The 12,250-nt window shown below is 36.9% G+C and overlaps 1 protein-coding gene across 2 annotated transcripts in view; it reads right to left on the reverse strand.

The window, feature by feature from the left end:
• LOC112151245 (sodium/hydrogen exchanger 9) overlaps positions 1-12,250 on the reverse strand; it is an 81,627-nt gene that overhangs the window by 55,868 nt on the left and 13,509 nt on the right. For both annotated transcript variants that reach the window (XM_024280042.2, XM_036217309.1), the window contains exon 6: positions 5,896-6,001. In XM_024280042.2, the coding sequence (XP_024135810.1) occupies positions 5,896-6,001 (106 nt within the window). The remainder of the gene's footprint in view (positions 1-5,895; positions 6,002-12,250) is intronic.

A 12,250-nucleotide genomic window follows, 5' to 3' on the forward strand; every position in this document is an offset into this window, starting at 1 on the left:
TAGTCGATTAGTCGTTACTTTATATTATATGGAGTCAGAGTGTAGTAAAGTTAAAAGTTATAATAGCCTTCTGCTAGCTTTTTGGACTATTTTGACATTTATTAAGGATTATTAGGCTATTTGGAGTTTAGCCAATATTTCAGCTACATGCTAGCTATTTTAGCTAATTTAGGATTTGCTCTGTTTTATAGTCTAATTTGGAGTTTAGCTATTATTTCAGCTACATGTTAGCTATTTTGGCTAATTAGTTTTTTTTCCCCCAGTTTTTTAGGCTAGTTTGGAGTTTAGCTAATATTTTAGCTGCATGCTAGCTATCGTATTTTGGCTAATTTGGGTTTTTTTTCAAAAATTTTATTCTAGTTTGGAGCTTAGCTAATATTTCAGCTGCATGCTAGCTATTTTGGCCAATTTAAGATTTTTTCAGTTTTAAAGCTAATAATGGTTAAGATGTCTGCTTTACATCCAGTTTGCGCATGACCCGATTAGTCGACTAATCGGAAAAAATAATCGGTGACTAGTCGACTATTAAATTAATCGTTTGTGGCAGCCATAGTAGCTACTGTGTGACAATAAATGAATCTTGAATAGAAGACTTCGTGTCATACAATTCCGTCCAGGCACAAACCACGGTTGGCAGTTCCATGAATAAAAATGGATGCCATCCAAATGTCACGACTAATCCGAGTCCCTCAAAGTTTCAACACTCGTTTGAACCTAGAGCTCACAAACGGTCATAGAAACTTATGTAGTGACGTTTGAGTTTTGAGCATTGAGGCCTAAAATGTGCATTTAAATTGAGTTTCAATTTAAAGTGGTCGCTTGAAAGTGTTGACATAGCGTTAGTCACGTGCACCTGGAAGAGACTCTCCAGTGTTGAGGTTTGGCTGCATCTTAAGACGTGCTCAGGTGAGTCTTGATGCTTGTGCGGCCACCTCGAGGGATGTCGCTCAAACGCATAAGTGTATTGTGAAGTACTTGTAATATAAGCTATATGCACTTAGAATTTATAGGTGATGCGTCCTACCTCTTAATCCTGGTTTATACTTCCACGCGATCAGAATGCTACACCTGCTGGTGACGTCGACCACGGCTGAAATGTTACACAATTGCTTGCAAATCGTGTGATTTAACTTGAATTTATTTCAGCGATTAGACTACACAGAAAACTCAGCCCAAAAATACTTTTTTTAACACTAAAAATAATGAAGACTTACTGAAGAAGTTAGGAGATACAGAACTTCACACGTAGAGAGAGACAGAGATTGGACAACTAGATAGAAAATAGAGAAAGTTGCTTCTTTCTGATATCTTACAGCACTAGAGAATCTAGTTTGTTCCTTCTTTTATTTAATTTTGTCGTCTTTGTATTCCCTGCCTCTGCTTAGCAGATGATCTCATCACTTCCTCTTTTGCCTTTCATGTACCTGCACGCTCGCAGATGCTGCAAGTGTTAAAAATAAACGCTGGACACGATTGCGTTGCTTAAAGAGTATAAACTCCAGTCAGAAGTACATCGCAGTTATAGTGGAGAGTCACAATCAAATCCAGTCAACATTAGTGTGAATGAGACCGCGAGATTGTGGATGTGAGCGATTACGAATCGCTTGGAAGTATAAACCAGCCTTTACTGTAGTCTTTAGAGAGGTGCGAGTACTGGCCCCTTACTGGTCCAGTAAGGTGCAGTAATTCGTTTCCACTCAGTTAAGCCTCACTCTCAGGGAGGGGTTTGTTTTCATGCCGTATGCGTACCGTAGAATGCTAGCGTGTCATCGCGTCATTGTTGTGCGACGACTAGAAAAGCAACAACAATAGAGGTCATCCAGCAGCTCGTTTCTTTCTAGCTTTACTTTTTGTATAGTGAGTATAACAGCAATTGAATGTTGTTTGAAAGAAGATTGCGGGTGGCTAAGAAGAATACCGCCTTAAAAATGGAAAGCTTAGCGCTATATTAGCGCTTTCCAATGTCATCATCACTTTCTGCCAATCAACGGGTGGCAACTGTAGCTCCGTCCCAACTGTCCTGTTCTATTTTTCTATAAAACTACAACAGATGGAGGCCCTCAAAAGTTAGGGGTTGGAAGTGTTTAATGGGTCCATTTTACAATAGAAACACTCAAAATACTGGACCGGACCTTACCAGACCACTCTGAGGAAACTAGGCTTTAGTAATCCCCCACAAATGCTTCATAGGGGTCCACGGGACATCCGTAGAAGACCCACACAAACTATGATCTGTCTAATTTCCTGTAAGCTTCACCGTCTTCACCCTTACTTACCCTTACATATTATTCAAGTGTTCACTACAACCTGTTACTCTACACGTCTGTAGAAAAAAACTGCATGAAAATGTTGCTCAATGGTTTCACAGATCGGTCTACGTCTTATCATTTTGAGCGGGCCATCTTTGTTCCTCGTACAAGTTTTTCAATTTCCACTCATAAGAGCAGTTAAGTCTAAGTCTTTATTGGTGTTAAACCATCTGGATTTGTTACCATGAGCCAAACTTAGTAACGGGACTCTTAAGAACACCCCCCAGAAAAACAAAGCTTACCAAATATTCTCATCATTACATTTCTAGTAAGCTAGTGACATACAGGAAAATACTACAATCAACTAACGTGGAAACAAAATATTATTTCTGCTGAGAGAGAACAGACATGTAGTTTAAAGGAGGCCTCATAGGCAGGATGTAGGGCGGGGGGTGTCGCTGGGGGATTGTTGCGCGTGGGAGTTGACCAGAGTGTGAGTCGGCTGTGGAGCACGCAGAGACAAGCTCCCATGCAAGCAGCCGATGGAGGTCACTGCCTCTGTGGAATGACAACACGTCTCATGAGCCGCTAATTTCCAGTGGGCTGTTGGGAGTTCGGCTGGACTTTGACCGCGTCCGCTAAATGTCAAACCAGAGAAAAACAAAAAAAAAAAAACTAAAGCCAAAGCTTTTAGTTTCTATGAAGTAATGGCATAAAAAGTATGGAAAAGTTGACAAAAGTTGATGATTCTAAAAACAAAGATGAGTGGCAGGAAAAAAAAGTGAAAATTATGAAAAAAATGACTTTTTTTGCAAGAATTACATTATGATAATTGAGAGATTTGTTTTTTTTTCTAATTTTCCTCTTTGGTCCACTATTGATCCATTTTAAAAGCGTTCTTAGTGTTTTTTTTTTATTATGATTATGCCGATTTTATCATAAAACCTGTCATTTTCTGGGACATAGTTTCTGCAGAGCAGCAAGAGTTCATTAGAAATTCACATCTGAGCTGTGGGCTGGACTGTTGGTACACTTCCCATCACGCATCTGTTTAGTCTTTTCGAATTCTTCCATTCTCCCTTCCCCTCCATTTGAGGGGCTAGTCAAGGGGAATACATTTTTTTAATATCCTCCTCTCCAAGCGGAGGGATTTAGGCTCCTCCCTGGCGAGGAGGCTAGAAGCCCTTTTCTTCACACAGAAGTTTACATTTATATGTAAATTATGACTTTTTGTTACAGCGTGAACTTTTTTGAAGCTATAAAACTGCTGTTGTTATGTTTATTCGAGCGTTGGAAGCTCCACGCTAACGCTAGCTAACCGGTGAGTATTGGTGACGTCATCGAGCGAAAGTGACGTTCAAAATCTGAGACAGTATTTTTTCTAAACTCTCAGTTTGGAGGGCTAAATGTAGGGGAAGGGAGAAGGGAAGAATTCGGATTGGGCCTTACTCTCTCTAGCTTACAGCCTCTCACACCCCTAAGCTAACATTAGCGGCGAAATGAAAATGGATAGGAATATTGGAGCTATCCAGTCGTACAGTTTTGATCTAGACGCCAGCTCGAACGAGGAAAACAAAGACGTACCTAAATCTATTTGCCTACAAGTGGATGCATCAGAGCGGAGGAGGAGCTTGTGACGTATTTTTACGTCATAACAGCACTCTTCTTTAAACTTTTTTTCACCAATTTGAATAAAGAAATACTCAGAAATGTCATCTTAAACTAAACACACGTCCTCCATTATGACAAAAATGCCACAAGAACATGTTAAAAGGGCAAAAAAAATAATTGGAGTAAGTCTTTGAAGAATTAATACATTGAATTCAAGCAAATGTGTGAAAAATGCCTGGTTCACACCAGATGCGGAAGCGCTGCGAATTAACGCGGAACTGAGGCTGCTTCCATTCGGCGCCCGTGTTAACTTATTTTACAGCAGACGTGAAGCGCCGCGGTCCTCCGCAGCTCGCACAATGCAGCGATTGTTTCGTCATTTATTCTATTTTTTTGATTACGCGCCCCTCGAGCAATCCGCGTCAATACTGGCAGGAAGACACATGAGTAAATCCTGTCAATTTTCAAAATATAACCCATTTTTCATAATAAAATACCAGGATTGACAAATGCGATCATATTTTTTTATCTAAACAGACTATAGAGTTGAAAATAAACACACAAACACAACACAAAAAAGAATACACAAACACACACAGATTAAAGTAGTGGGTGGATAGTGATGAGCGGTGGGGGGTGAGATGTAAAAGATATTGGATAGGTATCAAAAAATTGATCGAGCAACTGCAGTATCGTTTGGAAACCGCAAATATGAACAAGATTATGTTGGTTAAAAGGTATAAAATCAACCAAGAAGTAAACAATCGATTTCTGGCAAACTGCAGTTTCTCTGTTTTCTTTTTATAAGATGCAAACAAAAAGACGTCTAGTCATAAGCTTCCTGAATACATTTCTCTGATTTTAGCGTTTTTCAAGAAAGAATATGACTGTATCGTATCCAAAAAGTTTGTTGAATTCTTTATGTATTGATTCGTGAACTATGTATTGAGATCGTGTGAGATGGAACGACACACAACCCTACGAAAAAGCTCTAAAGCAGAAGCCCCTGTCAAAAATACATGTCCGGTGTGAACTGGAGGCTAAACGAAGACTGCATGGACACCACTTCGTAGTCGCTTGACTGGAGGCCTCCTGAGAAGTTCAGTATCTGTGAAAAGACGCCCAGCGTAAGGTTGCGCTGCGTTCGGCGTCCTGTGCCAGGACCTCGCATGCTCACTCATAAGAGCCGGCTTTGTGTGGGAGGACTGGTTAACTGGCAGGCCGGGGGGGTGGGGGGGCACAGTCGAGTGACAGAGACATGACGGTTTGTCACGCCACTCCAGGAACAAACGTGCCACTATCTGACTGTTAGTCTGGAAAGACGCGCAGCCTCTTTCATCTGCATTTTAATGTGACACATCCTTTTTTCTTATAGCCGCCTGCCATGTTTGCAATCAGAGAGGCTGGCTTTTTAGCGTCGGGCATATGTGATGCGTCTGTTGGCGTGAAAGCAATAAGGAAAGGGGAGATACATATCTAATTCCTGTCATTTTTCTGCCACGTTGGTTTGCATATCTCCCCGACTGGTTGTGATTGTGCAGACATGGAAATTCTGTCCCTTCTCTGTCTCCTACTTGCCATCTGTCAGCACATTTACATGCTGGCTTTGTACTGCAGCTTGGTGTGAAAAAAGGAAGACAACGAGTGATCAGTATGGATGGGTTTTTCTGTGGAGAGAAAACAAAGTACAGTTCACTGAGAATATTATGATGTATTCTGCTTTTTTGCAGAGTTTGTTATGCTGGGAGTGTGTGGCTACTCTAGCAATGCGTCTCTCCAATGAAAAAGCTTAATGAGATGCTGGCAGTGCTGGAGGCAACATACTTCTACAGTTCAGTGCAAAGTAGCCAAAGCATTCATGCTGCTTTACCCATCACACCTTTAGCTCAAAGCTGACAGTTTCTATTCAGCCAGCCTTCTCCCACACATCAGCCCCCATGATGCCAGCTGGAGAAGTCTGAGAACCCACACAATTAAACCGTGAAATACACTGCAGTCTAAAAGGCTTAGGAATACAAAAAAACAAGATACTCACCGCGTCAAGACAATGGCCACCGCATCATTAAGGACACTCTCGCCAAACAGCAGGGTGTGCAGATCCAAATCCACGCGCAGGTCTGACAGCAGGCCAAGGATGGAGACTTGGAAGAACAGAATGAGAGGAGTTCCAGAAGGTGAACAATGACGAGAAGGACGCTCTGCTCATCCAACAGGCCGAGCGGCGTGGAACATGCATCACCTCTGCGGTGACAAACAGCACAGAGCCAGACTACAGCGGAACAATGAAAGCTGACAGCAAATGTCAGGGCTAATGCATCTGAAAAGAAAGGAAACAAACCTGTTTATCCCCAGATAAAGAATTCACACGCCTGAGACAAGACAGGCGGATGTAACAATAAAACGCCATCATTTTTATTTTTGATCCTTTATAACCAACACATTTTTTTAGATACGTGTAAAAACTTATTTAAAACTAAATAAGATGAAATTGTTTTTTACTGTCAAAAGCTTGAACATCACAGAAGTACGGTGGCCCTGAAGGGCAAATCACATAAACGCAAAAAAAATAATAATAATAAGGTACATTTTAGAAATCCATACAAAATTACAGAAGACAAATATAATTCCAAAAGAACAAAACACAAAAGTGAAGAATTAAATAAAATAAAAATAAAAAATTTCGGAAAACAACAGTAGTTTTTAGAGATCCAAATGTTTAAAAATGAAACAAAATAATAAACTCTTTACTACAGTTCAGCCAAATCTCCTCCTGCTGTCCCTCTTCCTTAAAACTCAAATGTCCTCATTAAATCAGTGATGTCCAGGAATATTTACCTTTCCCAGTTTCTTATTTTGTTTTATTTTTAAACTTCAATGTATTTTTTTTTTCAATTTTTTAATTATATTACTAAAACATAAAGTTGTTTTTTTGTCATTTTCTTTACTTTTTTAAACTTTCGTTGTGGTTTTTACTATGCATTTGCAGTGAATGATTTTTCAATGTGATTTGAACTTCAGGGCCACCGTACATAAAACACAGTAATGAAGAAAACTGAATAAACTGAAGAAACCATCTATTTAATTTACAAAACTTTAAAGTAATTCTTAAAATGAAAAATATATCTCCAAAAAGTCAGACTCAGTGTTAGCTGGGTTTGAAAAAACACTGATTCTTTTCAGATAAAATCTAAATCAATGACAGTTGTAGCATTAATTGCTTCTTTAAAGTCAGCCTTGATCGCGTTTATTCATAGTAAAGTGCATTTTATTGTGAAGTGAGCATTTAAAGCTTTTTAAAAACACAACAAATAATAGATTTATGGCAAAATTAGTTGTTTTCTTAAAAAAAATATATAATTATTCTTAAAAACTGTTGAAAACCCAATAAGAGAAAATTGTAAAATGTCTAAATAGTTCATGGCTTTTGTGTAAAACACCACAATAAATGTTGAAATACAATAAAAACAAGGATATTCATTTCTTTTTTTGAAAAAAATGACTGGGGATTTAGGAACTCGTGAAGGCAAGAGTACAAAGGAGTGAAGCAAGGTCATCATTTTCAGGCCCTAAGGCAGACCGGCATTAAAGATGAGAAACTCTCAGGTGGAGAATTCTTGAACGCATAAAAACATCTCTAGAACCAAAAGACATTTAAAAAGTTCATCATGATACTAAGTTTTGCTTAAAAAAAAAACAACTTTATAAATTCTTATTCATGGCACGTGTCTTTAATAAAAAAAAAAAATCTACAATTTCAATGCTTTACTAAAAACCAGATGGGATTTTTAAATTGATTTAACAGATAATGTGAAATTTTATCTGGATTTCAGACTTAATTATTATTAAAAATTAAAACGTTTTTTCTCTGATCTGGAAACATATAAAACATGCCCAAAAGGTTTGTTTGTCGGTTCCTAAATATAGTAATTACAACAGGGTATAGCAGTAAATAATTAAAAAAAAAACTGCTAACTACTATATAACATGATTTTTTTTTTTTCATTTATTTGTATCTTAGTGTTAAATATTTCCTTTTTTATTAAAGCTGCTGGTGTTTCTGTAGCACAGTGGGGTGATTTCTGCAGAGCATAAATCTACATGTTTCTTGGGGCGTTTAGGGAGTTTATATTGAATGGAGATAACCACTAGGATTATGGGAAAGTGATGACTCTGGACACAGAAGGGGGGGGGGGGTATTACTACAAACTAAAAAAGACGGAAGTCGAAGCTTTAAGAAGGTAAACATACTTTCTGTGCAATTTTTCATATTCTATTTTAAATCAATTTATGTGTAAATCATGTGGGTATTATACAGTTGTGCTCATAAGTTTGGGTTCTGTGGAAGAAATTATGATTTGTTGGTCATTTTTCATAGACTATGAAACTATGTTTTCCCACTCATAGTTAGCGGTTGGGTAAAGCCATTTATTGTAAAAAAAAAACTAAAAAAACTGTTTACACTTTTAAAATGACAATGACAACAGAAACTTACTAAATGACTTTATTAAAAATTATGTAGACTTTGTTCTGAAAACATAAACACAAACTGATAAAAAGAAAGGATTTGAATAGAATCTAAAGAACCATTTTGTCAAAAAAATCTATGGGAAAAGGTAACTGAACTGTACAACACAGGATGGGGATATAAGTAGATATCCAAGGAACTGAGAATGAGAGTCAGCAGTGTTCAGACTTTGAACAAGAAGTGGAAATCATCTGTCATCTGCTGAAAAAATCACAAAGAAAAAAACAAAAACTTTAAAATTATTATTAATAAGGTTTTTTCACTTGCAGTTTTAATTTCAACTAACCTGCAGAAATTTAAAATTAAATTTATGTTTTTTTTCCCCAAATATAAAAATGTTGAAATTCTCCAGCCAAATACGTCTGAGGTTGAAGTGGGAAGTCAAACGCGACATAATATTCATGACTATCAAACCATTCTATGACCACCTATGTGCCCAAAGTGGAAAGCGCCTCTTCCTCCTGGAAAACTCCACTTTCATCAGGACAAATTCCACCAAAGGTCAAAGCAATCACCTCAACAGCAAGCTTTGCAATTTATTTCCTCTGACAGGAACCAGACCGGAACAACCGTCCTCCTCACCAACCAAACTTTACTAGGAGATAAAAGGTGAAGCTCCATGTCGCCTTTTTGACAGTTTTAAAGAACATTTTAATGAGGTAAATAGTTTGATGGTAACAGTTTGTTGATGTTTATCCATGAACTAGTCAGTGTTTTATAAAAAGTTAAACATTAAACCTTTTTTCTGTCTTTGAAAATCATTAGCTTCATCTTGATCTTTATCTGTCCTTTAATTCATGCATTTAGCTTCAAAAATACACTTAAATAAAATGTAAAAACACCAGCGCTAGCTGGTGTTTTTACATTTTATTTAAGTGTATTTTTGGATAAGTAAAAGTCACAATTAAAAAGGGCTTCACCCAAAAATCAAAGTTTAAGAAATTTAGAATACTATTATGCTATTTCACCTTAATGTACTACTAATATGGGCATAATAGCATCGTTTTAAGTTTAAAAACTTAATAAAATGAATTATCAACAACCATAATCTTAAAAACAATCAATATTTGATATTAAACTGTCTCAATTTAAACTTTAAATTGCTGAAAATTGATTAAATTTACTGTCAACCTATTGATTTGCTTTAAATAAAAGAGAAAATTCCCATTTTTTCTACTTCTAGAAATATTATTTTTAAAAAAATATGTATCCATACACGTCCATGCAAAAACACAAACATATAGAAACACTGGAAATTTAATAAAAACAAGAAAAGTTTTAGTAAAAGTGCAATATATAACTGAATAATAGTGAAAACAATGTGAAATTTTCAAAATAAAAGAACATTGCTGCAGTTGCTGTTTTTATGATAAAATAATCTTTTTGATGGTTGGCTATAAGCTTTAGTCGTGAATGAGAAAACCTTATTATCCTAGATTTCTGCACTCATAGTGCTGAACTGTTTAATAATTGAAATATTTCAGTTCTTTGTTTGCGGCGGAAGAAAACTGCGAAGGAGCTAAAGCAAAAACAAGTGCTTCTTTTGTTTCATAGATGTTGCATCTCCTCAGATAGTAAGTGAAATTTTGCGAATCTTGCAGAAAAGCCAGCAACTTTTGTACTTTATTAAATTAGAGCCAATTAACCCTGTTTATTATTGTATATTTGCATAATTTACACAACGTCATGCAGTTAGAACCACTAAAAAAAGGTCTAAGTTGTTGATTTTATACACTAGTTTACTTTTAATTTAAGAGAAATAAGAGAAAATAAATGTCACCATTTATAAACTTTGGATTTTAGAATTCAGGAGTCAAATGGCATTAATTTGAAAAACTGGAACAGCTTTTTTTTTTTTTTTTTTTTTTTAAATGAAACACCTTTTTACAGATGTGTGCTGACAGCAGGACCTCTCAGAAAAACATATTGGCGAGATCAAAAATGGTGAATGTCACGTGAAAGTGCTGTGCGCCACAGGATGGACGAAGTGTCGACATTGAGTGACAGGAAGAATACTAACTCTGACAAGTCACTGACATGCCTGTCAGCTCCACACTTTCCGGCCTCACAAGTGTCTCCTGTGAGATATCCGCTTTCATGCTGTTGTTCCATGTTCGGGAATACCTTGGACTTCATTAACGTCAATGACCTCGTGCTCTGTGACATTTAGTAAATTGGTGAATGGAGTACACATCTAATGGGCGATGAAAAAAAGATATTTTACTCCATTAAATCTTATATAAAGTTAGTTATTATCATGTAAAATCTGCTAAAATTATGATAATAAAAATTCAATTAATTATAAAGTATTAATATGAACAATAAAAGGCTCTTTTAAGGCTCTAAACGAGAGAGGACTTCCTCTGACAGATCTGCTTCTCCGGTCTCTGACAGGTTTAAAGCTCTTCCTGGTTGGGGAAAACCGTCATCCAGACTAGGGTGAGTTAGGCCCCGGAGTCAGGATTTTTCCGGCTCCCTGCTCCCATGATGCCTTGCTGATGCCAGCATGCTGTGCACCACTCACACAACAACAACAACAAGAGGAAAAAAGGAAAAAAAATGAAAGTGCTCACCCTCTCCCCTTGCATAAGGGGTGAGGGTTGGCTGTGTTGTCATGGCAACCCCATCCTACAGCTGTCAAGAGCTCATCAGTTTCCACAGCAACACCATAAAGCAGAGACAGTAGACAATTATTTCAGACATAATACAATTGAAAGGGTTGCGCAGACGCCTTATTAGGTCGAATTCTGCCGCCGAAGTTCATCGGAGACAAAACTCACCAGCAAACGAGTCAGTGAGCGTGGAATTTTCCTGCTGATTCGACCAAATTAGGCACATATGAGAGTAAGGTTAATACAAATAAAGAGAATTATATCTGAACATATATATATTTGTAATAAAAGCAAAAAGTGGTCAGATTGTAAGAGAGCGATTATACGGGGAAAAACTTTCTTTCCAGTTTTATGACAAGCTGACATCTTGATCTGCGAATAATTCCTGATTCTTTCAAAACATCTTAAAAAGACAAATGATGGAAATTAATTAACAATTAAATGAAATATGTAAGAATCAATCTAGTGTGATTAGATGATTTGCTATACTTGACTCTTTCTAGTTGTTGGAAAAAGACAGGTGACTGAATTCAGAAAACGGGAGACGGAGTTTTGCATTTTACTTTCATTAAAAACTCAAGAATCGAAGAATAAATGGAAGAAAACATTCTTTTAAACTCTTTTAAATTGAACATTTCACATCAATTGCCATTCATAAGAATATGTGCAAGCTTTTTTAATACTTTCTATCAACTCTACAAGCTAGAAACCCAAAATTGGACCCAAACCCCGCCTCTCTGTGGTGCTGTTAATCAGCACAGAAGTAGAACCCAGCTATATCTGGAACTTTTGACGCATTGAGTTAATTAAACCAAATCCCCAGCCGGTGCAAAAATCACCTTCTACAGAGTCGAATAAAATTAGAAGCATTTATTGTTATGGAGCACAATAAAGTTCCCACGTGTGGCATCTATGTGGATTTACTCAAAAAAATTGATTTATGGGAGAGTAATGTGACCCAAAACAAATAAGCCTTTGTGCATTTATTTACAGCTGTTATTGTTTTTCCTACAAGTTGAACACTTTGTACTCAGCTGCTTACAATCCCCGACTCGACCACTACAACATAGCTTTGTTCAATTTAGAAGCTTTGTTTAAATATACACACCCAGAAGAATACTACATTCCTCCATGGCCCTCAGTGTATAATTTGCAACATGTCAACTCTTATAGCAATAAATCAAGCAGAGACAATATGGAAAACATAATAGGAGTGTCTTCAAGATTCCAGCAATAAATATGTATTTGAATTT

This window comes from Oryzias melastigma, linkage group LG20, assembly GCF_002922805.2.
Source record: "Oryzias melastigma strain HK-1 linkage group LG20, ASM292280v2, whole genome shotgun sequence".
NCBI classification, from domain to species: Eukaryota; Metazoa; Chordata; class Actinopteri; order Beloniformes; family Adrianichthyidae; genus Oryzias; species Oryzias melastigma.